General features: G+C 44.0%; 1 protein-coding gene across 2 annotated transcripts in view; it reads right to left on the bottom strand.

Moving 5' to 3' along the window:
• Positions 1-26,660, bottom strand: part of EBF1 (EBF transcription factor 1) — a 317,562-nt gene extending 290,902 nt beyond the window's left edge. The window contains exons 1-5 of one of the 2 annotated variants that reach the window (XM_034778464.1): positions 26,503-26,660; positions 26,006-26,069; positions 25,288-25,343; positions 14,143-14,216; positions 4,714-4,782 (exon numbers count right to left, since the gene is read on the bottom strand). In XM_034778464.1, coding sequence (XP_034634355.1) covers positions 4,714-4,782; positions 14,143-14,216; positions 25,288-25,299 — 155 coding nt within the window. In that variant the 5' untranslated portion in view covers positions 25,300-25,343; positions 26,006-26,069; positions 26,503-26,660. The remainder of the gene's footprint in view (positions 1-4,713; positions 4,783-14,142; positions 14,217-25,287; positions 25,344-26,005; positions 26,070-26,502) is intronic. The other variant, XM_034778463.1, reaches the window with a different exon arrangement.
• Between the last annotated feature and the right edge of the window lie 172 nt (positions 26,661-26,832).

Here is a 26,832-nt window from a genome sequence, read left to right as displayed (position 1 = left end):
AGTTCACTGCTGGTAATGGGACCTGGGTTCAGATACAGCCGATTGGGCCTCTGTTTGTACGTCTATGACCAGAACACAGAGTCTGTTGTCAGAGGGACAGATGTCCCTTCGCTAGGTGTTACTAGCACCCATCTCAGACTGTTTCCAATGTCACTGGCATGTGCTGAAATCTCCTTTGCCACTCTGGGCCTGTGCCCCACCATCTTTTTCCACAATCAAGGTTCTGTGGGCACTGAGCTATTCCCCTGCATTCAAACACCCATTGCTTCCTCACTAGCAAAAACCCCATCCTGACATCACCTCGCCTCTTTGATGATGGAAAAGCGTCTATAAACTACCTGACTTTACGGCACTTCAGAGACCTTCCTTGGGCATGTAAAGCTACTGTTAAATGCATTCATTGCCACATCTGCACTAGGCCTGAACAGCAGATTTTGGGGAGGCAATAGGGTATAACTGGTGCTACTTTCCTACAACACATCTGTATTTCTTCTGCAAGGCATTTTGGCATGAAAGAGGATGATCAGGCCCATAAAATACAATCCACTACACGATGACTTTTAAAGCAGTAGAACGGAGGCAGTGAAACTCATTCACGCCTCTTTTCACGTCACTGCACTATGAAATCCTACCTGCAAATATAAACGTCTTCAGGTTAGAGACTGAACGATTTCAAAAACGCCTGTAGGCAAGTCAGACACCCTGGTGATTGGGTGCATCCCAGATAGATAAGAGAAAAATATTGATCGATCCGATAACGCCTATTGACAACAGCTCTGATTGGGCCAAAATATGTAAGCAAATGACAAATGCAATTTACTCCTCAGAAGTTGGGTCCATTTCAATGTAAGGAAAGATGGCAGTACATGAAGCACTTCAAAGTTTTCACAAATTAAGGCCAGAAGGATCCATTATGATCACCAGTCGGACCTCCTGCAAAGCACAGAGTATAGAAATTCACCTGGTAAGGATTCCATCAAGCCTAACAACTTACAGTTGAACTAGAGTGCATCTTCTAGAAAGACACCAGTCTTGAAATTTACCTAAATAGGTCCTCTTTTAAAATCGGTAAGGACAGATTTCAGGAATCGTATAGAACCTGTAGACTGAACGTGACCCTTTATGCTGAAGTTAATCTGCCACATGTTGGAGATTGAAACAACTGTCTGTATTTATCTTAACCAGCAGGACTACTGTTGACTAGATCCATCCATAAAAGGGAAAGAAAAGCACAGCAAGCATTGGTATCTCAATTGAATATCTAGATCCACAATGGTCAGGTGGGTTAAAAAAAAGTTTGCAAGGGGGCCAAGATACGGAAGTGGCTTTCCCAAATCAAGAAATAATATAAAGCTCCACTTTCCACCCTATGTGACTTTTGTCATTATCATCTTTTCTGATTCCTACAAAGCAAACCTAATTAGGGAGCTCTCTCATTAGTCTTCCAGAAAAATTAGCACAGCTTATGCTAATTACTCCTGTAAAATTTAATAAACTTGTTGAAATGGGAATAGTCTAATGAGGTTTTATTTATTGAACTAAGATAACTGTAAGGAAAAAGGTTAGGACACAGGGATATCTAGTGTGGTAATAAAACTACAATTTATTCAATTTCTGCACAGGAATTTTATTGCAAATATTTTAAATTCAAATATGAGTTACAATTTGAATGTTAAATCAATCTAGAACTTAATATAATACCAGCAAGTGCTACATTTTCACTTTATCTAGGATTACTGTGCAACCTATTGCTTCACTTGTAACAGGAATCATTGTGCATTTGTGTTGTGACAGTAATACCCTTTTACAGTTCGTTCTTGGTGACAGAGCTTCGTTTAGATACATGTAAAACTGGGTTCATGATCAAGTATACAGGCAATTCTAAAAAGATAATTCCACATACATTGTGTTTTTTCCATGAGCTTCCTTGAGATGACTGGTCTCTAACAATAATAGATTTATACCTCTCTTCAGAGAAGAGAGGGACACTACATTTCTCTAGGTCACTTTTATAATAGACTAAAATATAAAGTAATTTTCTAGACTGTTCTCACATGCACCTACTGAAATTTTTAACCACACTTTTAAGTAAATAAACAGGTACAATCCATATTTCCTAAATATCTAGTAAAAAAATCTAACTTTTAAGTTGATTGTACAAGTTAACTTTGTAGCCACAAAGACTGCTCTATCTGTATCCCACAAATGGCTTTCTTGAATAACCAATCAAAAAGACAGTCAGGGGGAAGAATAGGGCAGCATTTTTCATATAAGTATGGTTGTCTTAAAAAACGGTAAGAGTTTAAGTGGTGATTCTGTGTTAAAGTCAGATTAAATTCAAAGATTAGGCTTTATCAGACTGCAAGGCATGTGGGAGTGCTTTAGCCCAAACGTCAAATGAATTCTGCAAGCTCACATGCAAATAAAAATAGCTAAATATGGTTTTACATATCAATTGACACAATAGCTTAAGATTTTATGCATGCAGAAGTGACAACAAGCACAACTAAACACATGTTCTGACTTGTGCAGACATTTTTTTACAACAATTGTTAAAGTACTTTTCTTAAGATATAGCAGCTCCATATAGATGTCTTTATACTTTTCAAACCAAAAGGAAAAAAAATGAATAGGATAAATGTCACAAGAAACATCACTAAAGCCACTAACTGTATAAAGCACATACTTATTTGGCCTAAATTGTCTGAGCTAGCCACGGCCAAGAAAAGGTTTTAAGTACCCTACTGGGACAGATGCAAAGCGGCAACAATAGAAGCCACACTAATGCAATCCAGGTAACACAATCCTGGTTCAAAAACACAGGGAAGGCTAATTACAGCACTGCTGAGTCAAATTTCTTATCCCACTGCAACCCACAGGAACAGGTCAAAATCAAATGTTATTCAAACCACACTCGTATCAACCTTCTGTATCAAAGTCACAATTTAAAACCAAGTGAAGAACTTAAAAGCTTAACCCATTCACAAGCAAAAGGGGGTTCAGTGCGGGTGGCAAGGTAAGATTTATATTATAATCTAAACAGTATTCAACTTGTTTTTTAAACCTAGTGTTCAAAATTGCAAGCTTTGTATCAGTTTAAGTAAATACTGCTAATTTGATCACTACTAGGAAGTTAAATCCACTTTTTCATATAATTGGTTTGTTGTTTTTTTTCCCTTAAAGCTGCTGAAAATCTGTAGGGTCACAGTTTAAATGAGTTGCAACTAACAGCTCTGCATATTGGATCGTTAAACAAAATATTTCTGTAAACCAGCTATTAACATCTTAACATTTCTTTTTTCAGTACAATGAGAAATGCATGTGAATTTTGTAGCTTTCGTGTAGCTCAAAATGCCACTTGAACACCCTATTTTATACTGTTCAACTCTGCAGCCTACTTAGAGAGATCTCTACAGAGATGTGGTTTTATATGTGTTCTTTTACTTCCCCTGGTGTCACCTAATTCTAATATCAGGTGAACGGCTGCATAGTTAAAATATATATGTTCTGAGATTAAAACGATCTCAGGATTAGATATTGTAACAAACCAAAACGTTTTCTCTAAGCTGCCAAACCATGCGCTTGCTTAAACTCAAACAAGACATAACCCTGAAAGCCTGCCTAAGCACAATGCCAAGTGGTGCCTCTCTGCTATGTTCTCTTTTATATAATTCTGTTTTGATGTGGTGCTGAACAGATCTGACTCTACCTTTTTTCATAAAAACGGACACTCCAGCACAGAAGGTATTTTGAACATAATATAGCGAACATTAACTCAGACAATAAGACAAAGAAGAACTATACTCTATACTCTGCCTTTCCTGTGCATAGGTTAGTTTCCCTTCAGGGTCCCTGTATTCACTGATTACTGCGTGGCATTGCTTTCCCTGTTTGATGACAGACAGTTTCAGTCCTTCGTGGCCATTTAACTCTCGCAGAGTAATGCCACCTAATAAACTGTTTATCATATATGTTTCCGTACAATGAATTTCAATAATTAAAATACAAAAATGACTATTTGGCTACAACTTTGCATAATTTGCAAACAGACTGCAAATTGCTCAGAACAACTAAAACAGATTTATCGTTCTACAGTGATTTACTTGGTCATGTCAGATTAGTAATATGGATCTGTTTAAAAACACAATAATTAAGACAGGCAAAATGAATTAATCAACTGACAATATAGTCAAAATAGCACTCCAACCAAAGAAAATAACTGGAGAAAATCTTAGTTTGCAGATTTTTTTTAAACTGTTCTTATGCATAAATAAAAACCTTAAAATGTAGATGGATTGCATCCAACAGAACTACTGGAGCTAAAAGTGATAATGATTCAAACATTTTTCAAATTAAAGTTAAATATTTATAAGCACCCAACCACATTCCATAAATCACAAACTATTATTTTATTCCTGAAGCTTCCTTGGCACAGCATGTGATTTGAGCCACAGAAAGTCAGCAAGAAAAATATCCCCTTTATGAACATGAATCAGATACGAAAACTAGAGCATTCCAAAGAGCAGGTCTCACAGTTACATTCCATATGGCCCTTCCATGGGAATCACAATTGCACAGCGCAACGAATTCGGTATCAACAACAAAATTTCATCCACAGATACACATAGCCCCTTTCCCATTAGCAACACCGTGCAGGTGTTTCATTATAATGAGGAATAAAATAAAATTGAAGGAAACAATAGCGGTCCTTACCTGTCAATTATCACTGGATCTGATGGAGTCTCATTTCTGTTGCCACAGCTTTTCTTGTCACAACACCGGCTACAGAGCAAAAGTGAGAGGATTTAGTGCAACCATTACACTGTAAAATCATCATTACGAACACAGGAGGTTCAAATTGCAAGCTAGAGTTACCATTCTGTCCCTGTCTGGAAATCAGTCGAATTTAGTGGGTCACATATGGGTTAATTACTATGTTTAACTTCTTGCACAGCTGGTTAGTAACGGCAAACATAAAGAGAAAGGGGTTTCGCCCACTTTCACGAACAATAGTTCATGGATCACTTCAAATGGGGAGTGTGTTCTACCCCTTTTCATGGGGCCAATACACACACATCAAGACCAATAACAAGAGTGGGCTATTTTTCCAGTGCACATAATTTTAACATCTGGGTTGGTGCTCATATTATACTACTGGTTTCCAGGGGAAGTAGAAATTCCCAGCACAATATTTTCCCCTTTTAAAATACTGTTGTTAGCAGAGAAGCTAAAACAGAAACGCCATTGGCTACTGCTTTTTATGCTTGAGTGTATCTGTTTCTCTAAGTTTTCTGAGAATTTTAATGATTGCTAATAGTACTATGGAAAGCACAGTGCTGCTGGCTGGTGCCCTGTATTAGGTCAGATACAAAGCAGGCATGTGAAACGTAAGCTCCCTCTACCAAAGAATTGCTCCATTGCTGACCTTGAGACTTGGATTCTTTTGAACTAAGATGGCTCATTGTTTCCGAAGAGAGTTAAGTTGTTGTTTGTGATGGTTTCTTGTCAGGGCTTATTGTCTATTAAGAGCCTGACTCATTAAAATATCACACATGATCTCTCACACAATATATACCCATTTCTGCTTAGGGCAGAAAATTCTCCAGGACGTAACTAGTTAGAGATGGATCTGGACTTTCCTGGGAACCAAACCTCAAAGCTCTTACTCTCATGAGCAGTCCCATGTAACCAATCAGGTTCTTACCCACTTCCTTCATCTCCCTAGTGGCAGAACATAAATATCCACCCACCAAGGATTCCCCCTTACAACCCCACCCCCATGACTCCCCTTAGTAAGGGAGTAAAAGAAGTAAACAACACAGCCCCAGGCCATAGGGGAACTTTGTCTCTGTACAACCAGGACGCCAGTGCAGCCCAGGCCTGGCCTGCCCCGCATTCCTCACCCCCGACGCAGATCCCTACCGTCACCTCAGCAGTGCCTGGGCTGACAATGCCACTGCGATGACTAAGCTTCCCTGTCACGTCACGGGGTGGAGATCTGTTCATGGAGGAACCTGTCTGTGTGTGGATCTAGGGCTGGGGTCCCCTATATTCAGGGCCGGCCCTAGCGCGGTGCAAGGCCCGGGGCAGAAGTGACGATTCCGTCACTTCTGGGACCGACCATGCCGGCCCCTGGGGACCCCCCAAAGCGCAGGGCCTGAAGCAGTCGCTCCAATTCGTCGTACCCTAGCAATGGCTCTGCCTATATTACCCCTAGTTTCCACCTTCGCCACAGAGGATGGCCCCTCTGTATTTGGCAGACTTACTGACTGTGGGGTGACCATATGTCCTGATTTTATAGGGACAGCCCTGATACTCAGGGCTTTGTCTTATCTAGGCGCCGATAACCCCCCCTGACCCCGTCCTGATTTTTCACACTTGCTACCTGGTCACCCTAACTGACTGGGACTGACAAGCCTCACCATATACAACAAACCTTTCTGTAAATGCCAATTTTCAATTTCAACATTCAGGATTAGGGTTCTGGTAGGAATTACGGCTCCTCTTACTTCATCTAAGAGGGACTATTTTGTTCCTGCGGAATGTGGAAGAACACCAGCGCAGGAAGCAGTCATTAGAAATGCCACACTATATAAATAGCTCTGCTGGGAGTATGACAAAGGTTCTCTTATGCGGCTGAACAATAGAGCGAATAATGTACAGTAACCCACCAAGACTAGCAATACAGCCACTAGCCACACTAAAAATAACAACAAAAAAAAAAAAATGGCTTTACAAACCCAGCCTGTTGAAATGTGGTTTCCAACAGGAAAAAAAAAGTTTCAAAGAGGAAAAAAATACATAATGCTTTTCACTGTCAAAGTTTCAAGGCCACTATTCAGGACTGAAGCGTTTCACAGGTAATGCCTGTGCAGGATGTCCAATTCTGTGCAAGTCACATTGTTTAGGACAGCCCCAAAAGCGGTTTCATTTTACAGTACAACCCCATAACTGATTCACCAACAAAATTAAAAGCCTCGACACACAAAATAGATCAGAATTTAGGAACGAATAAAATAAGCTCATAGGTCATAGGGACTTTTTTCCCCCTTTTTTGTTTATAAAAGGGAATTTAGCTAGAATATGTGGGATGGCAAAATTTACCCAAAAACAAAGTAATAAAAACCACTAATATTTTTAAATGATTAAATTTTAATTAGAAGCCTAGTTGGTGCAAGTTAAGACACACCGTTCTTGTGACTAACGCAAACCAGGGCCGTTTAGAAGAACCTTATCCCGTGAGTAGCCCCACCGAGGCCAAAAGGATTATTCCTAGAGCAAGCCGGCACTGAATGTGAGGGTACCAAAACCTGGCGCATGGGGCCAGAATCTGCCACTCTTACTTACGCTGTTCAAGGCCCCAACCCTGCCAGTGCCCACATGTTACCCAATAGGGGGGTCTGTTCACATGGAACAAGTTCCTGGATCAGGGCCAAACACCTCACTCTAGTGTTGGGACGCGCCCCTTGAAGGGGCCCCTTGTAAAGAACAAGCCAAGGTGGGCGAAGATGCATAAATGAAGATGGGGAGGATTAACACATACTAAGGCTAAAGGGGGAATGGATTGGTTTTGTTTCCTTGCAGGGAAGCTACCCTTGAAAGGTCTGGGGAACACTGCTTTGCTGTTGAGTGGCCACTGAATAGGATTTCCTGGGCAGTAAGGTACCAGTAAACAGGAGTAAGAGTGGACGAATGCAGCCCTTGTGTATTATGTGAAGGTGAAAAATAATGGCTCTGTGCCCTTTTCCTTGCAGCTTAGTGAAATACAAGGAAGGGCCAAAATGTTGGGTTTTAAGTAGTTTTTTTCCCTACTTGTTTTTTATATTAGAAATTCAAGCATTGTCTATCCCGGTTTTTCTATGGACAACTGGAGAATTAAGACATCACAGAAAGCCTCAATTTGAAACCTCATAAACTGACATGAGAAGTGATTTTTTTATTCAGTCTGATTCAAACGCTCTGGGTTTTGTTAATAGCTAATTAACACTTGGGATGACAGCTGTCTGTGCTAAATATCCACCTCCCTCATCCCTTCAGCTGAGAACCGAGAAAGAGAAGAGTATTGGGAGCTGAGTCCTCCAAGAAATCCTCTGGTTAAAACAGGGAAGGTGAGACTTGACATTCTTGATGCTTCTAAAGTTAAAAAGTACAAAAGGGTTGTTGTTGTTTTTAAAAAAGAAAAGAAAAACTTTTCTTTATAATCATAATGAATGCGGGGAAAGGGCACAATCCCAATTTTTTCCTCCCTTGTGGGTCACTTTTAAAACACGCTTTTCTTATGAAGAACCAAGAAGAAACATTGTGCACGGAGGTTCAACTCTCCACCCCGCTGACCTCTCGAGGAGGTCCATATGGGACACTGGCCAGGCAGCTTGCACGATGCGTCACAGTAGTGCTGGCATACCTGGGCACGTGTAAACTCAACACCGTGCAAGAACACCAGTGCCCGTTCTGAAGTGGTACCCAGAGTCTGATGGTTGCATCTCTCTCTGATTTAAAATGCATTAAAAAAGAAGCCCCTAAGAGGCTCCCAACCAAATCTGACCTGAATACAGGAAAAAGGGAGTGTGCTAATGTACCCTTCTCATCTAGCTCGTCTTGCTCCTTTTGCTTTCTCTTCCTTCTCTATATCAGACAGATGCTGCTCTCTTCACGTCCAGATCAGCCCTCCTGCTTCCCATCCACCAAGTACCATTTCTCCCCTCCTTATAGCCTCCTTCCTCCAGCAATCCTTCCTGCCTTCTTCACACCAACCACCTATATGCTCCCTCCCTTGAGCTGCTGGCCAACATCATCGATGATGTTCACCTTGTCTAGGGCCAGGCCGTGACTGGCCATTGTGCGGTTGGAAGGGGACGGGAGCATCATACAGGGAGCCTCCTCCCCTTGCACACGCCATGGAAGGGCCTCTTGGCATCACAGTCCCTGCACTTGGGAGCACAAGGGCTAGTCCCTCTATGGTTCCTAGGGGCCGCCCATGTCCCTAAAGGGGATGGGGAGAAGGCAGGGTCTTGGCCTCCTTCCCCACTCTGCACCTGCCCATGGAAAGGGCTGGGGGGTGGGGGAAGGGAACAGCAGGCTACACTGTTAGGATGGGTGCTTCCTGCACTACCCTTGCATGCAGAAGAGCTCCCAAAGCACAATCCTGCTCATTGGCTCTTCTGGAGTCAGGTGGGCGTCTCCACATCACCCCCCGTGCAATCCAGCCCTTAGATTTAGCACTAGGGAGCCCTGAACACGGCGTATCCCTTGTGTGCAAACCGCTGCGTACATGGACTGCACTAGAACAATGGGTTTTTATTGATAATAATAATTAACAACAGTAGAGCAGGCCGATGTTCTCTAGTTAGCCCAATACAGCCCAATCACAACCACCGCTCTAGCCAGAGTGAACTGCCTCATTCACGGCACAGGATGGATTTCCTTTCCTTTTTTTTTTTTTTTAAACAAAGTTTAAAAATTTAAAAACAAAAATGTCTCACGTGAAACCCTGACATGGGTCATCAGCAGGGTGAGGATCCTTAGATCCACAACACAGTCCACCACCCCTTGAGCTAACAGAAAAACTAGTAGCAGTAGAAGGCTGTTATCTTCAGATTAGACTTGCCACTAGAGGGAGATGGAGACAGACACTTTGGCAGTGGGATTCACAGCAATACAACGTTGAGACTCAGGAATAATGGATTCGATTCCAGGTTCTGGTGAGGTGGGGGGTGGGTTTTCTACTGAGAGCACAGGACAGACACTCCCCCTTCTCTCAGTCCTGGAACTCAGTACCATGGATGCCCCTGGCAGCTAGGAGGAGCAACTTCAGGCCAAGTCCCACTCAACCCATGCATTCTCATGCAGAAGCACGCTCAGTTGTTTTGGAGCAGTGTCCCCAAACCTGTCCATGCCCCTCACCCATCCCGGAGCTGGGGCCAGGAATGGGGCTGCAGCTCAGGGATGGGGGACACAGACAGAGGCAAGGGGGCAGAGGCTCGGGCCACACCTGGAGGTGGGTCTGGGCCGGGGCCGCGACCGGGGATGGGAGCAGAGCTGCAGCCGGGCTGTGGTGGGGGAGCTGTGAGGGGCTGGAGCATGCTCAGTGCAGATGGCATCTTCCGAGATTTAGATGCCAAACTTCAACAAGTCTCTACTGAGCATGTGCAAACTGCATTTTTTCAAGAGGCTGATAACTTAGCCAAATATGGGTGGATTTTCATGGAGATGGCATAAGGCAGCTGTCTGACATCAAGGCAACCGTGCTGCCTAATTTCAAGTCCCTGCTCCACGGCATGGAGATGGTGGAGTTTCTCAGCACAACAGTTGTAATTTTTTTAACATGGACAAAACAACATATTTTCCCTAACTTCATTCTTGGAAATGGCAGAGCCATTAAACCATTAAGCCATTAAACCAGGAGTCGACAACGTTCGGCACGCGGCTCGCCAGGGTAAGCACCCTGGCGGGCCGGGCCAGTTTATTTACCTGCTGACGCGGCAGGTTCGGCCGACCGCGGCCCCCACTGGCCACGGTTCACCGTCCCGGGCCAATGGGGGTGGCGGGAAGCCGCGGTCAGCACATCCCTTGGCCCGCGCCGCTTCCCGCCGCCCCCATTGGCCCGGGACGGCGAACCGTGGCCAGTGGGGACCGCGATCGGCCGAACCTGCCATGTGAGCAGGTAAATAAACCGGCCCGGCCCGCCAGGGTGCTTACCTTGGCGAGCCGTGTGCCGAACGTTGCCGATCCCTGGCTTAAACTTTCCCAAAAATACAGCCTTAGCCATTCACCATGCATAGAGAATTTCAGCCTGAACGGTAATCAACTTTACCAAAGTTATAAGCAACGGAAAACAGCGTTTTACAAAGGAAAGTGTCAGGCAATTCTAACTATCGGTGTCCCTACCTGCGCTGCCTATAACAATAATAAATTCCATTGAGTCCATGAATTCTTCTCAACCATTAACATGGCAGCCAAAAGACCAGCCTTATTTTGTAATCTGCAAAGAACAATGAAATCCCTACAGATAAACAAACACCCGAAATGTAACTCACTCACTTTTTTCTACAATAGTCAAGGGTCTCTCCTGTACATTTGAATTCTTGGTCTTATCCACCCCATAGTTTTAGTACACTATAAATAAACAGCTTTTGTCACAGAAATGCAAAGTTTTATTGTGCAGTTAGTCTTGATAGAAAGCACTGCAGAAAGTTGTTTAGGAATTAAATATCTAAAACAAGCTATTTTAAAATACAGAGCCCGCACTATTTCATGTCTGAAATGAAGAAATTTCATCTTAGGGAGAGCAAGCTGTCTTTCACACCATATGGCTAATGGTAGTGCATAGCAATTAGGTGGGCTGATTAATGGGGAACAGACTCTAATTTTATGCTTATAATTGAGGCTGTATTTGCACCCCGGGTGCAAATTCAGCACATCCCAACTTCCACTTACAACAGGCAAGAAATCAAGAGAAATAGAATGGTGTGGAGAGAGATGGTTTTTTTCCTGGAGTCCCCTAAAGAGCATCAGATTTGCAATTTAAAGGAGTGTTAGCAACACAATAGATGACAGATTTGTGTAATAGGGTCAAGCAGCCTGGTAAACAAACAGCACCCCTTACAAATCTAGAGGAAAATCGTAATCTCTAACATTTGCAGTATGAAATTTGAATTTGGTTTTTCCCTATCAGGCATGCAACATTTGCCTGCAATGGTCTGAGAATTTTTTTTCTACCCCATACTTTGTGTTTTTGATAAAACACAGAAAGCAACTGGGGTAAAGGAAGACAATCATAATAAAGAGCTTGAGCCAAGGCATTTTAGGAACTAGCATAAACTGCATTCATAGAAGGGAAGACTGCATTTGAATGTCATATTTTTCAGCATTCCAATAATAGAATACATTTTATCTCGGTCAAAATATATTGACATGAGTGTAAATCTTAGATGTCGATAGGTGTTGGTCCATTGGCTGAAATCTAGCCGTGTGTATATTCTCCAATTTTTAAAAAAAGGACATATAGGAAAATTAATGCATCAAAGTCTCTATAATTCCTACTCTTTCAAAGAGAGACAAGGTGGGTGAGGGAGTATCTTTTACTGGAGCAACTTCTGTGGGTGAAAGAGACAAGCTTTCGCACTACACAGAGTTCTTGGGGTCTTTCAAAGAGCATTGAGTGAGATTTCTGCTGGCACTGGCTCTGCAGAAAATGAAGCCACACTCTACCGGGTTTAGAATGGGGATTTGCTTCTGCTCCAGTGGAAGTTAAGGGGAGTCATGCTATTGTCTTCAATAGCAGCATGGTCAGGTCCTCGACGTAGAATGGTTATTATTTGTATTGTGGTACCACCCAGAGGCCCTAATCAGGTGTACACACAGACAGAGGCAGACAACCCCTGGCCAAAGAGCCTGGAATTTAAGAACTAATCAGCCCATTATCCAGTAACAGCAGCAAATATGGGCACTGACCCTCCAAACCCTTCAGCGGGTGTTTCATTTCAGTCAAGTGACCAGTGCCATTGTTGTTCTAGGATTATTTATGTGCGAAAAGGGACGCTTGTGCAGCTCAGGGGCCTTATTCAGTATGTACAGTTCATTGTTGGGTCTCCAGACAGCAAGCAGTACAAACAGGGCCCATGTATTGTAGGGTGGATCCCTGAGCTACTGACATGACTCTGCTTCCATCTGTGAACAGAGAAGGAGCTGGGACTCCATAGTAAAGCAAAATCCCAACTGCAGCACCAGGCACCTCTTGCAGACCTTCGTTTGCCTAATCATTCCATGCTGCAACGGATTACCTAAACGTACTTGGAAAACGTGCATTTTAGCAAAAAATGAGCTGCAAGTTAAAGGGCCAAATCCTACTAAAAGGGCTGCAGGTCCCAGCCAAAGACTGGCCATGCAAAGGGCCTAATCCACTTACCCCATGTGCCAGGTGGTACTGCCAGGGGGGGAACACTGCATCTCGAGAGAGCTGGGGTTGAGGATGAAGCCAGCGGCTCAGCAACGGTGCAGATCAATGGGCCAAACCCACCCAAGAGGCAGGCTCTGGTGGATGAGAATCCGCCTGGAGACTTTGCCCAGGCACTCACCGATCCACAGGGAAAGTCGGGGCAAAGCTCATTCACTCAGGAGCAGGCACCAGGATTTGGGCCAAACTGCTACTGTTTAGTAAATATTTTTAAAGGCCACCACGCATGCAAGTACTAAGCATGCGTTTTTCACCCTTTCAAATGACTGCTCCTAACTCATGCCAAGATTCCCTGTGTCCCACTGGAGAATTCATTCTTTTCGGCATTGCTACTGTTTACTGGGTAACTCCTGCACTCTTCAAGCAGGCAAAACACCAGCTAACTTCCCTGGGATTGCAGAGTCAGGGTCATGAGCGTGCTCTAAGGACTCTGTGGAAAGATCTCCTTAGCAATAAGACAGAGAAAACAGGAGTTAAGCATTCTTACCAGCTAGAAAAGAGACAGGGGTAGGCACCAGTTTTAAAATGGCCACCTTAGGGAGAGTAGCTGCTTGGCTCTGCCAAATTTAAAGGGCCAGCCCCAGAAAGGCATGCTGGGGGGGGGAACTTCCTATAAAAGAGAGCAGACCTGCACTGGGGTAAGTTAGGAGATCACCAAGAAAACTCCCCCGTGTTTTGATGTTGCTAGTTGAACAGGGGACTAACTAACTCTGTAACCCATACTGACAAGAGAAGCCCCAGTAAAGACAAACTGCAAGGAAGGTTTGCGTTAAGTGGAAGAAGAGAGAGCTATAAATTTCAAGTCTGAACCCAGCTGAATTAAAGCCACCTGGTTTGTCATTTTATTAGCACAGCTATGGTTGTGAGGGTAGATAATTACAGATAGCAAGATTGCAGTTGATTTTATTATTTTTGGTGAGGAAACCTATTCTGGGCCCATTAATGCTAAGGTGTCTAAATGCAAACCAGTAGCCGACTGCTAAGGACAAACCTTTATAAATAATTGAAAACGGGTATGATGACTGAGACTTCGCTGCTAATTACATGAGCAGAACTCTGTTATTTTGGGATTGTTTAATGCAAGAAAGATACATTTAAGTCCTAAAATAGCTCGAGGTCCAACCTAGATTTTGAGAGACAAATTCATCTTCTCCTTGCTAATTAACTGGAAACAGGGTCTTTCTTACCTGCACATTATTTCATGTGTGAGAAGAACTCTGCACATTTCTGGGTTCTTGTCTTGGCCTTCGTACACTATCGCCTAGAAACAAAATACATTTTTAGCTTCACGCCAAACTGAGTTTGGAGAAAATAAAATGCATCACAATAACTGAATGCTTAACTATTGTTGCGGGCTGGATGGCATGCTTAAACAGACTGCGTCACCGTAAAGACTGCTTTCAAGATTTGTAGTTGACTAGAGTTAGTTTCTTTCCTCTCCCATTTCAACCAATACATTATGCACATCTTCAGAGCAGTGTGTAGGACGGACTTTTTTAGTAGTCAAGACAACCACAATTTTCCTTTCAATTCAGAATAAAATATAGACCTAATAGCATTAAAACCCAGAAGGGCTTAGCATTTTTCGGGGCCTATTTTTTTTTTTAATCAAAAAAACAGCTCATGTATTTTTAATTCCAAAAGCAAGTCTGTTGTACCGCCTGTGCACTTTCCTACTAGCTACCAGAAAAGTTAGGGTCTGATGGATTCTCCACTCCCACCCGCAGTGCTCGGTTGATTTACAGGGGTATAAATGAGATGAGAATCAGGCGCTCTGAATGCAAAGACCACTGGGAAGTGGGTGAGAATAAAACAAACAGGGATGGATACATGATCTTAGCTGAGTTAGGAGGAAAATCCTTATTATTTGCAAAAAACACTGGGAATACTATACAGTCACATCAAAAATAGGGTCTGCCCCTGCAATAGACACCCAAATGGCACTCGGTTAAAGGGTGTCTTGTAAATGGACTGGCATTACATGCCAGGCTAAGGGAATAAAGCTGCTCACAGCTGATTTAGAAAGTGTTCCTACCTGCTTAGCAGCGATAGGTATGCCTAGAGCAGCAGCATAGCTGCATTTGCTGCGGGTAGCAAGAAAGGATGATCTATCGCTATTGTTTTGCCCTAGAAAACATTTAAACTAGGTCAGTCCCATACCACAATGTCACCCTGCCACAGTACAGCCCCGCACATTGCCAGCAATGCCCCGGGCACCAGTCCCCTGGGAGGGGAGTCAACCAGAATGCACAGAGGTGCCAGGTTACGTTTTCAAAAGCACCCACGTCCCTTCTAATAGGATTTACGCTCCTAAGTCACTTAGGCACTTTGGGAAATGTCACCAAGTCCCAACAACCCCTTCCCCGGAGCCAAGAGAAGACATACCAGGGCAGCTGCATGGGACTAGGGTGACCAGATGTCCTGATTTTATAGGGACAGTCCCGATTTTTGGGTCTTTTTCTTATATAAGCTCCTATTACCTCCCCCCAACCCCCGTCCCGATTTTTCACATTTGCTGTCTGGTCACCCGTGGGGCTGAAGCTCTGTGGCACCCGAGTGGGCAAGAAGCAGCACTAATTTCCAGTCGGCACTGCCCTCTGCCCTGGGAAAGGAAATGAGGAGCAGCCGGGACGGGCAATGGCAGCACAAAGCCACCTTGCCATAGGGGAGCTGGAGAACACAATGGAGGGCCCAGCCCAGTTTAGAGCAGCCCAGGAGTCACGGGCTCGGAGTACAGTTCCTTGGGCATGGCAGTGTTGTCTAGTGGGTAGGGCACTACACTGGGAGTGAGGAGACCTATGCCCTCCCCCATTTTGTCTGTCTCATCTATTTAGAATGCAAGCGCGTCGGGGCAGCGACTGGATGTGTTTGTCCAGGGCCTAGCACATGAGGCCGTGAAGTCTGCTGTGGCCTATAAGCACTACTGCAATTCACATAAGGCAGTAAGATCCCAGGGCTTTGGTGCTTTGAAGGTTCGTGTCTTCCTCCTCCTCCACAAGCCAGTAAACACCATCCCATGGAGGGGAGCATTAGAAGGAAATTTTGTGAGGTGGACAGCATGGAGTCCGTTCCCAGTGACCCTGCCGGAGGATTTAGGAAATGTTTTCCCATTGCTCAGTAACCGTTACTGTTATTATTGCGGTATAACATACGCTAACCAAGGGAACCTCTACACCACTAGTTGATTCAGCTACTAAGGCCTCCGATCTAATGCTTGGAGGGGGGCGAGGTTTGCTTAGCACAAAACGTGTTCCCATATACTTCTGATCCAGTAAAACCACATTTAAAGAAAATACAACTACGCTAAATATGATGAAGTCCCTAAAACCAGCAATAAACTAGTTATTGTAAATAAAAAAGTCTCTCATGTTACAAGACACAATTAAAATGGAAATATGGAAAACAATAATAAGGAACAAATTAATATATGGTAAAAAGAGATGATGATAGACTGGTTTGCATTCAAAAGTGTCTCCCACTGAAATCAATAAGTGTTTTTCCTATACAGCGTCATGAATCTTAGGTACCATGAGCTGATTTTTTAAACCCGGTTTAAGCAATAATACGTAATATTAACCATGTGCAATACCACACAGAATACCAGGGATTGGTCAGTATTATCCTTGCACAGGATCCATGGGCATTTTCACTGCATGACTCCCATGTTAGTATGTGTCTCCCCAAAGCAACCACCAGTAGGTTTTTGCTGTTAGGATAAAACAAAAGACATAAGGTACTGGATTTCCCAGCACTCCATTGGGGGTCAGTCTAATGGGTGGGGCATTTCATCCCAGGTCTCCAATCCCAGCTCACTCCAGTCAAGGCTGCCATTCAGAACTGGGCACCTTAGTCTGGTCCCACGAGTCCGACTGCTGAGAGAGTTCAACACCCGCTGAGGTCAAGGCCCCACCCCACAGGAGTCACTCAGCACCTGGCAGGATTGGGCCCTTAGTTTCCAATCAGCCTGCAGGACAGCAGTAAATGGCTTGAAAGACACACTGGAAGAGCTGGATTGCCACATGCAATGGAGCGAACCCAGACATGGTGGAGCTCAGTCAACTGGGCAGGTGGATTATGCCGCCAGTCAAACCAAGAGGGCTTTTTAAAAAGTAATTTCCATGAACCAATTATAATGAAAACTTGTGGTGAGAGCCTGCACCCACTGGGCAACAGAAGAGCTCTATTTTTATTTTATGTGTCAAATGGGAATCTGGAGAGCAAAAGGGAAACAAACAAATGAGCCAGACAATCTGTGGAGGGGTTCCGTGCGGAATTTGGCTGCTAACCTAGGATAAAGAAAAAGTTACCCCCAAATCAAGTCACTGACTGGAGAAACACCAGACCACTCCTGACACCCTTAGCTGGGCAAAATGCCAGCTGAAATCAATGGTCATGCCATTCTTTATCATGCCGAGTTCTCCACTACGTTCTGTGTAATAATCCTTGGCACAATATGACCCAGTGAGAATTTTGCCTGAATAAGGATTTGACCCACTATGCAGGATTTGACCCATTATGTTTAAGCCCTGCTATTTTAAAATATGGTTCACCTAATATGAGCCGAGCTTGTGCCCACTGAAGTCAATGGGAGCAGGATTAGGTCTGCCAGAAACTACAAATGAGAACAAGTCAATTTAATTTCCTCTTTTCCTTTTCTCCGTCTCCCTTCTTTCTTCCTGCCGCTATGTTTACTTAACCTCCAGGTACCCACTTAAATAACCCAACTAAACAGCAATAATGAACACACAGAGTCAACAATATGGTACCTAATCACCTTGTCTGTTATGTTTATCGTCAGTGATCCTCTGCCTGGGTGCATGACGTTCTTTAGCCTTCCAGTACATTAAAGGTTCGGTTTTTGCTTTGTTTGCACTTGACTATTGTTACTGAATCTATACATATTGTAACTTCCCAAAATAACGTATACACATCTCTAGAGCTCAGTCTTCTCCTTGCTTGATCAGAAAGTTATTTTCCTAGCAGGCTGCCCCAAACTCACCCTCCCATACTATAGTTCCCAATTTCTTTTATGCAAAAGGGTGTGTGAACACAACCGTTCATTTACATGAAGCACACATTCAGCCGCCCGACAAAATAAAATGATCAGCTGATATTGGCTTTCTCGTTATTCTATTCGCTCTCAAACTGTGCTGTTATAAAAAATGATTTCTACAATTTGTTTTGGAAAGGAAACAGGAACTGCTAAAGTTTCAGATCTTTACAGCTGCCACAAGCACAGATTATTTTACAGGAAGAGGCTAAAATGGTGCTGCTGTGAAAAATGTCACTGTTCAATTAAATAAAGGCATTCTTTCACCAAAACGATCTTCCTTTTCCAACATATCTGAATATTAATTTGTGAAGTCTGAGCTTTGGATTGGGTCATCGTACCAGGATTCAGCAGAGCTCTGGCCCAGTCGTAATCATGCCAAACAGCTATCGCATTAAACAAAGAGTTAAAGTGAAAGTTACGGTGTACAAAGTTAGATCACAGGGGCAGGGGGTGGGGTAGGGTGGGGCGAGTGTGGGGCTAAAAATAAGTTTGCAAATACACATCAGAATCACATGGCAACAGAAAGCCAAAGGAAATACACAATTATATATTTTGTTTTTCCTTTTTGTTTACTTCTACTGTAGTTTAAACACAATTTATTTCCTACAGTGGGAAGACACTTTAGAAGGGGTTCTTCTTCCTTCTGCGTGACTTTATGTTAAATGTTTGCCTTAAAATTCACCTTCTGTTTTGTAAAACCTTACGCCTGTAAGTAATCATCAGGCAAGAAGTCCACTGAGTAAGACCTACTCATAAAAAAGAGTTTGCAAGATTGGCCCCTAATATAATAGTGCCGATACTGATTTCCAGTGAAATGAAACAGAATATGAAAAAGTATCAGCTGTAAAACATTTGTTTCCAGAATATGAAAATGACTAAACTGGGCACACTACAGTCATTCCGGGACTTCACTTTTTCAGTGACACCGAGTCCATGAAAAAGGGAACTATCAAATTAGGGGTCTAATCCTCAGCTAAATCAATGGGAGTTTTTGCCTGAGTAAAGACTGCCGGATCAAGCCATGAAATAACTGGTGTATAAACTGGAAAGATACAGAGCTAGATTCTGCCCTCTGCTACTCCAGGATAATCCAGATTTATGCCAGTATAACTGAGGGCGAAATATGGCTCCCAGTGCCAATTTACCAGTCAAGCAGTCCTGTTTTCAGAACTGGATTAGAAACAATCCTGGAGGAATGAGATCATGTTGAGTATATTATTTGGTTATGTCATAGCCTTGATTTACAAAAGAGAGAGAGCACATGCACCGAAAACCATGCACCGTTAAATGCTTCATTTATGTTTCACGAAACAAAATATCTCATTAATGGAAATAAAGGAGAACGAAAAACAAGCTTCTGAAAGATGGGACTAAAAGGATCTTTGCTGATATAGACAGAGATATATATAAAACGATACGCATAAACATGCATATACATATAGAGAGGATAAAATCCTGACCCCATTTAAATCAATGGCAGTTTTGCAATTGAGTTCAGTGGGGCCAGGACTTCACCCAGAAAGAGTTATAGCTATATCACCTATATATAAAATGCTGTCAGCTATAACAGGGCAATGCATTATTTTGACTTGGAATGATTGATTAACCATTAATGACCTAATCCTGCACTCCTTACCCAGGCAAAATTCCCAATGATTCCAATAGGGATTTAGCCTGCATCAGTAATGCAGCATTGGGTATCAAAGAGAGTGGCTTTAATTCTTTCTATAAAGCTCTAAATAGAATTCACTAATATCTAATTATTTTGTCCAATCTCTCTACGGCTCTGATACGCCAACCAGCTTAGTAACTTATTCATACGAATTAAATAAATTTCTCTCTCCTAATATGTTCATTTTTAATGCTTTTCAAACATTCACATGGAAACAGCTCTAGCGTAAATATCCCAGAACAAATGGCTATATATTACACAGGAGGCAGCAGTTGGGCTGCCAGACTGGGAATGCACTAGGCCATCTGGCTTGAGCAGTCTCTCCAAAATCCTCAGCTTTGTTTTCACCCCCAGACTCCAAACAACACATTTTCCACTGTGATGAGTTTACATTTTCCCAAACACAGGTCCTGATCATGCATGCAAATTCCAAACTTCTTCATTCCTCTCTGTACAAGAAAATTAAAATCACCTGCGCTTTTGACATGTTACCAAAGGAACAAGAAAGCTGCTAAAATCTGGCACAATGTAAACTTTCCCTGGCTTTGTTTTGTTTCATGTTTCTGCTGAATATCTGATATTCTACTGAGTCTTTTCTGAACTTATTGATAACATTTCCTTTACACAAATACGTGGCTGCCAATGAAGAGTCAGGCTAGGCACTGACTGGAGAGCTGATCAAATATCTGCCTGCACAGCAAGATGCAATAGGGCAATCAACAGAAAAATGCACTTGCAACTTGAGTTTAAAGTACTGAAAAAAATCAAACCATGAACAAAGTGTATAAGGCTGAATGAAGGGTTTTGACTCGGTAGGACTCTGGATAGTGGACTAGAGGTATCACACATGACTTGAAATACTAGGACGCCTTAGCCTTAGTTCTGTTCACCAGATCTCTATGTACATGACTGGATGAAAAAAGAGAAGGGGATCGGTAAAGTATTTACTATTTATTTTCCTACCTATTTCCTAATAGTGAAATATTAAAACTTTATGAACACTCAATTGAAAGACTGGGGGCATTTACATATCTAGATCCCCAACCTTGTCTGAAAGCGCCAGTTTGATTGGCGTGGAGACATTTCACATATCGCAGACAAATTCAAAATGCCTCATTGTTAGCAGCAGACCTACTGCAGTAGGAGCTGCTGGTTTACTGAAAGCAAAAGCTATCCAGTTTGGGATCCTACAGGGCTCTGAAGGCAGTAGGAATGCGATACTGAGTTCAAATGAGGTGCTGAGATAACATAAAAGAACATTTAATTAAGACAATATTAACATTTAATGCTTTTACCCTTAGAAAAATAATTTCCCCATATAATTAATTATTTGTATCTAGTAGTTACAATTTAGAAATGATTGATGCATTTTATAAACGTCGCAGTCACCTCAAAGGGTTGAAATTAGCATGTCATACCGCCACTTCTTTGGTGAAACCACCAAAGGCCACGCATTAGCCTGGGAATAGCATGATACTACACATTTTGAGCCCAATTCTACATTCCTTGCCTATATAAAACTGTCCTGGGAGCCACTCCAGTTTGAGATGTGCAAGACAGCAGGTTCCGATTTTGGCGTGGACACATGCACAATGGGCCAGATCCACCTCACATTGCAGTCAATGTCGAAATTCTCAATGAATTCAATGCTAGCAGGGTCCAGTCCTATGTCCCCTAGAATATCACGGATGACAGAGAATACATCCACACCCCACGAACTGTGACATGATAGAGCTTTGTCCGTTTGTGGGTTAGTTGAACATTCAGCCACGCAAGAAATACTAGCGTGGCCTGACCTGTTTAGACCATGAACTCTGGTATGTCTGCACTCCAGCTGGGAGCAAGCCCCCCCAGCGCAGGGAGACAGTCTCATGCTAGCAGGACTTGCACTAAAACACACTAAAATTAGCAGTGTGGACATTGCATCTGCGGCAGAGCCTTGGGCTAGTCAGCCGAGGTTAGACCCAGGGGACTGGGCGGGCTTGAGAAACCAAGCTGCTGCCTGAGCCACCGTGTCCACACAGCTATTTGGTGTGTGCTGGCTCGAGCCCTGCTAGCCATGCTGGCCATCTCGCTCCCAGCTGGAGTGTAGACACACCCCTACGGGACCAGACTCTCTGTTATTCTGTGGGTCTTACAGCACCTACCCTAATGGGGCCCTATTTCAGTAGGTGGTGTCTAAATGCTATTATAATACAAAATAACCATTCATGTAAAGCTTTTGCTAAAATTATGAGAAATGTGTTCTATCGAGAGAGATCATGGTTTTGATTTCCTGAACGTAAAACTCCTTCGCAATTGACAGTTATATAAAATTTGCAATTTACGGCTGTGACATCAGGAATGTACATTAATCAGATCAATTATATAAAATCTGACAAAAATCTGAGGAAATTTTACTATATATTCTGGGGACCTAACCCACTCAAAGCTTTGCTTTTGTGGGATTTTTAAGTTGTCACCAGAAATCTCAGAGTAGCTGTAATTTCAGTCCAGGCATTCACAATACTGTGTGTGTGTGTGTGTGCGCGCATCTAGGAGCACCAAAAAGACTGTTGCCAGCTAAAACATGTATGCTCCTGCAACAGCCTCATTTTAAAGTAATCGTTTCATTATCCAATTTGTTCTGCGCTTCCTGTATTAGAATACTACACCTCTGAGTAGGCTGACAATATATATTTAACTTTCATTTAAAAATGGAGAAATTTCAGACAGAGTTTGTAATATTTAATTACAGTTTTATGTTTTGAAAGTTACTTGAGAATCCCCTATATAATTCACTGTGGCTAAAATATAAATGATATAGTCATATTTGGGTAAATCTGTGTCATATGCTGTACTTTGCTGTCTAATATGTATTTTATTGACTGCAATAAAAGCTACCAAACCTCTGAACAATTGCACTCGGAATAAAGAATAAACAAGCATATTTACTGTTCAGAAATAAATATTAGGACATGCCACAATTATGACATGATCATTCAGATGTTTTGTTTAAAAATGATAAATATGTCTACATAAAGGTATTTCATGCAACTAATAAGAAAGCAAATGAGTTTCCCCCTACAAATACCTAATAGGAAAGCCAATTAGTTTTCTCCTACAAATACCCTTTATTTCACTGTTTTCTTAGTCCGAATTCAGATAGTTATTTTAAATACCGTCTTCATCAACTCTACTGTGCTTTCCCAAATAAAATAAAGTATTTTGCACTAGATGTATACATGAAGACTAATTAAAAGCAGACAGAGAATTTCCCTTAATTGTAAATGTGTTTTATATCTGCATTATTATGTTTTACAAATAAACTGTATCTCTCTCTCTCTCTCTCTCTCTCCAAAAGACCCTTGATGACTTGATAATAATGAGAGAGCAAGAGGTCAAACAGTGCCTTAGGATGGACTGCTCATATGCAAGATGCCTTTGTTAAAAAAATAATATTTTGAATCCGTTTCTCTACATAAATTAAAAGATCTGTTTTCAACTCAGTTGCATACAGAGGGAAAAATAGCTTTGCATTTCTGTAATGATATGAAAGCTGTTTAAAGATTATATTTATCGATAATGCTTTTTGTATGGTCTATAATGCAATACATGAGATCCAAAACAACTACAAAAAAAAAAAACAGCTGATGTATCAGAAGAGATTTTGTTACTTTAAACATGAACTAACCAATCTGTGCCTGAAAAATATGAATGACACAGGAAATACTTTCCAAGCTGTGTTGTTAAAGGGTATGTTGTTGCTGTTTTAATTCATACAGTCTCTGGTCTATGTTTTAGAAGTGTATATTTAACACAGATCAGATGCATGGTTGAATTGTATATTATAATTACTCCAAGTTTCCTCTTTTTTTTTTTTTTTTAAAGACAGTCTTCAATGGCAGGAAAAGATGTTTTGAGAGCATCAAAAACAGTTTTCTAAAACAAACTTAGCACATGGAACTTTATATTTTGGTGTCAAAAAAGAACCAAACTACAAGCCACAGGAAGAGCGTCTCAGCAGATGACAGCATTTTGAACATACAGGAACTGACATTTTTTTCTTCTGTGTAAGACATTTAATATTTTAATTTGCTTTTGTAAATAATACACAAACAGAATTTTTTTCTATAGAATTAGAATTGGAAAAAGTCCACTAACTAATTAAAAAGATGCAAATTCCAGGGGAGGGGAAGATGTTTAAATGTATTTAAATGGAAATTTATTATAACATATAAATGCTCTTTAAAATTATCAGGATAGAATACTAGAATCTTCAGAATGCTAATTATTTTGGAAAAATATCTGGGGGTTTTTTCCAAAAAAATTATTACACAAAAATACTGGTTATATATATATAAATACACAAATACAATTGTGTGTTTTTGTGTGTATATACACACTTAATTTCTGTTTTGGAAACTAAATGCCATGTTTAAAATTAGTTTCAATCATTTATTTTTCAAGCTGGTTGTACTATAACTAAAACTACAGTTCTCTTTGACTGTAAAATGCATAAAATAATGACTTGTCCTGCATGCATATTTTCAGTGGCTGTTTACACAGTGAAAATCACTCGTGATTGAATCACTGTTCCTTTAAAACAACTAACAAAGTAATTGCAAATAAACAAAGGATAAATATTTGCTACGGTGCCTGGCTGGTGTTTTGTGCTTATATGTTTGTTTGCTTATTTCTTTTCATTCTCATAATTAAAGCAAAAACCCTGGGAGCGAAAACCCTTTAGGGAATGTGGAGCTCTACGTCTTTATTTGTAAAGCTACGGAAAAACGTCCCATTTTTTTTTTTAATCCTGTCTCTGTTCATAAATGTTTCTTCCGAGCCAGAACTCAATCTGGATCTACACTGGCACTTGGATATTAGGAAGCTCAAAGCAGGGCTGTTTCTGCACCTTTAAACCCCAGTTTAGGAGCAGCGGCTCGATCCTAACCAATGCAACACCCAGGGTCTGGGGCGCTTTTCGGGACCAGGCGTTCCCCTCCCAGCCACCCTTGCATTGAGAGAAGCCGCTGCTTGCATCCCCGGCCAGGGCTCTGCGCGGCGGTTTTATCGCTTCGCTCGCGTTGTTTGTTCCTGCCCGTGTCCCTGGCGGGCTCGGTGTGACAGAGGGGCCGCTGGCTGAGGTGGGTTTCAGGAGGGGAGCTGGGAAGAGCTGCCGGCTGGTCCCCGGAGCAGGACGGCTGCAGCTAACAGCCCTGGAAGTCGCAAAGCTCTGTAACTCGCCAGAGGGACCGCTAAAGGGGGCTGGTTTGGGGGCGCTGCAGTCGGGCTGCGAGGGCGCCCAGCGCGGGGACAGGGGCTGGTGCCCCCAGACCCTCCCTTGGGGGCTTGGTGTACCAGGCTCCGAGGGGATCTCTCGCCACGTTGGGTCTCACTCCCCCGGGCTGCGGCGGGTGCCCCGGCCCGACCCCCCTGCAGAACAAGCTGGGCTGGGCTCACGCACCGAAACGGGAACTTGGCAGCCCCGCTCTGCCCCGCACCAGCCAGGCCAGCCCCACGGACGCGCCCCCGGAATTCCCCCCCGCGCACGCTGCGATGGGGGGGGATGTAGGACGAATAATGATGAAGGAAGGAAGGGCCTTGATCCAGGCGCCCATCACTTACTTGTTTGGTCATGGAGTCGATTAAGCGGACGTAGAAATCCTGCTCGGTTCTTATCCCTTCAAACAAAAAAAAAAGGGGGGGGGTGAACAAGTTGCTGGAGGTCGGTGCATTTCCCCGGCGCACCCGTGGGGGCTTTGGGGAGCGGAGCGGCATCGGCCCGGTGCAGCCTGCCTGGCCGCGAGGGGGAAGGAGCCCGAAGCGATCTCCTTCCACTCCCTCCAAAGCGCCCCACGCAAAACAGACGGGGGGCCAGAGAAATCCACCCGCCGGCAAAACGTGCTTCCCCCTTCTCGCGTGGGATGTCCGTGGGAAAGGGAGACGGTGCTAAAATCCCCCCCCCCACGGAAAGCTTCAGACGCGCCTTGTTTGCTTTGCGGGGTGTGTGGGGGGGCTTCAATCACTTTTTTGGGAGGGGGGCAGGGAAATGTTACACCAGAAAACCATTCCCAGCGGGGCGCCGCTTGGGAGCAAGGCAGCGTGTGTCTGAACCCGCCGGCCACGCGCGTGGAGCGCCGGGGCGCAGGGGAAGGTTATTTCGTGTCGCTTTGCCATCGGTGGGTCCGTCTGTTCCCGCAGGGCCCCGCCTGGCCTGCTCCAAACCCAGCGCCAGCCTCCCAGGCGGGCCGGGCCCGGGACTGGCAAGCGGCGGGGCAGGGGACGCGCTGGCCGGGCGGGCGGGTAGGGTCGGCCCCGGGCGGGCGGCCGGGCAGCGGCTCACCGTTGCTGTAGAGGAGTTGCAGCCGGTAATGGATCCCGTTATTGGTCTTTTCGCTGTTGGCTTCCTGCGTTGGAGGGAGACACACAGAGCCAGTGTTAAACCTCCCCGATCGCCCGCACCGCTTGCAGACTCCGGCGCGCCCAGCTCGGGGTGTATCTCCCCTTTCCCTCCACCCCCCAGCCAGGGAGCTTGGCGGAGCCCCGAATGCAAACCGGGAGCGCGGCGTGGGGGGGACAGGCCCCTTCCCCGGGCCCGGGCGCTTTGGGGCGAGCTGGGGGCTGGAAGTTGTCAAAACCCCCAAAGGGGGGCTGCTGGAGCGGGCAGGGGAGCGAGTCTGACCCATCCCCACGGGGGGCAGTGTGCGGGGGGCTGGAAAGCAGAGCCCCCGGGGCGCACCGGCGGTGCAGGGGGCTCCGTGCGCGGGCAGCAAGGGGGAGCGGAGAGGCCAGGGCCGGGCAGGAGACAGAGGGAGCAGCCACGCCTCGTGGGCCACTTACTTTCTCCTTCTCCACGAAGCCCACGAAGGCAGTGCGCTCGATCTCCACCGGCTGCCCCTGCCTGTCGTACAGAGCCAGGACGAAGTGGAAGAAGTTGGATTTCCTCAGGTTGGAGGGGGGCTGCTTCTCGAAGTGAGCCCGGGCCAGCCCCACTCCGCTGCGGCCAAAAAGACCGGGTTAGAGAGACCGAGGACAGCGCCCCATTCAGTACCCCTATCCCCTCCCAGCACCACCCAGGGGGACCCCAAAGCAGCTCCCCGCGGGCTCTGCGCCCTTCCCCAGCCCAGAGCAGCAGCGGGCTGCTGTGGGGGCCATGAAAGCTGGGGGGGG

This window comes from Trachemys scripta, chromosome 8 (genome assembly GCF_013100865.1).
Source record: "Trachemys scripta elegans isolate TJP31775 chromosome 8, CAS_Tse_1.0, whole genome shotgun sequence".
Classification (NCBI taxonomy): domain Eukaryota; kingdom Metazoa; phylum Chordata; order Testudines; family Emydidae; genus Trachemys; species Trachemys scripta.
The sequence above is the reverse complement of the archived record's forward strand: the minus strand, read 5'-3'. Positions and strand labels throughout refer to the sequence as shown.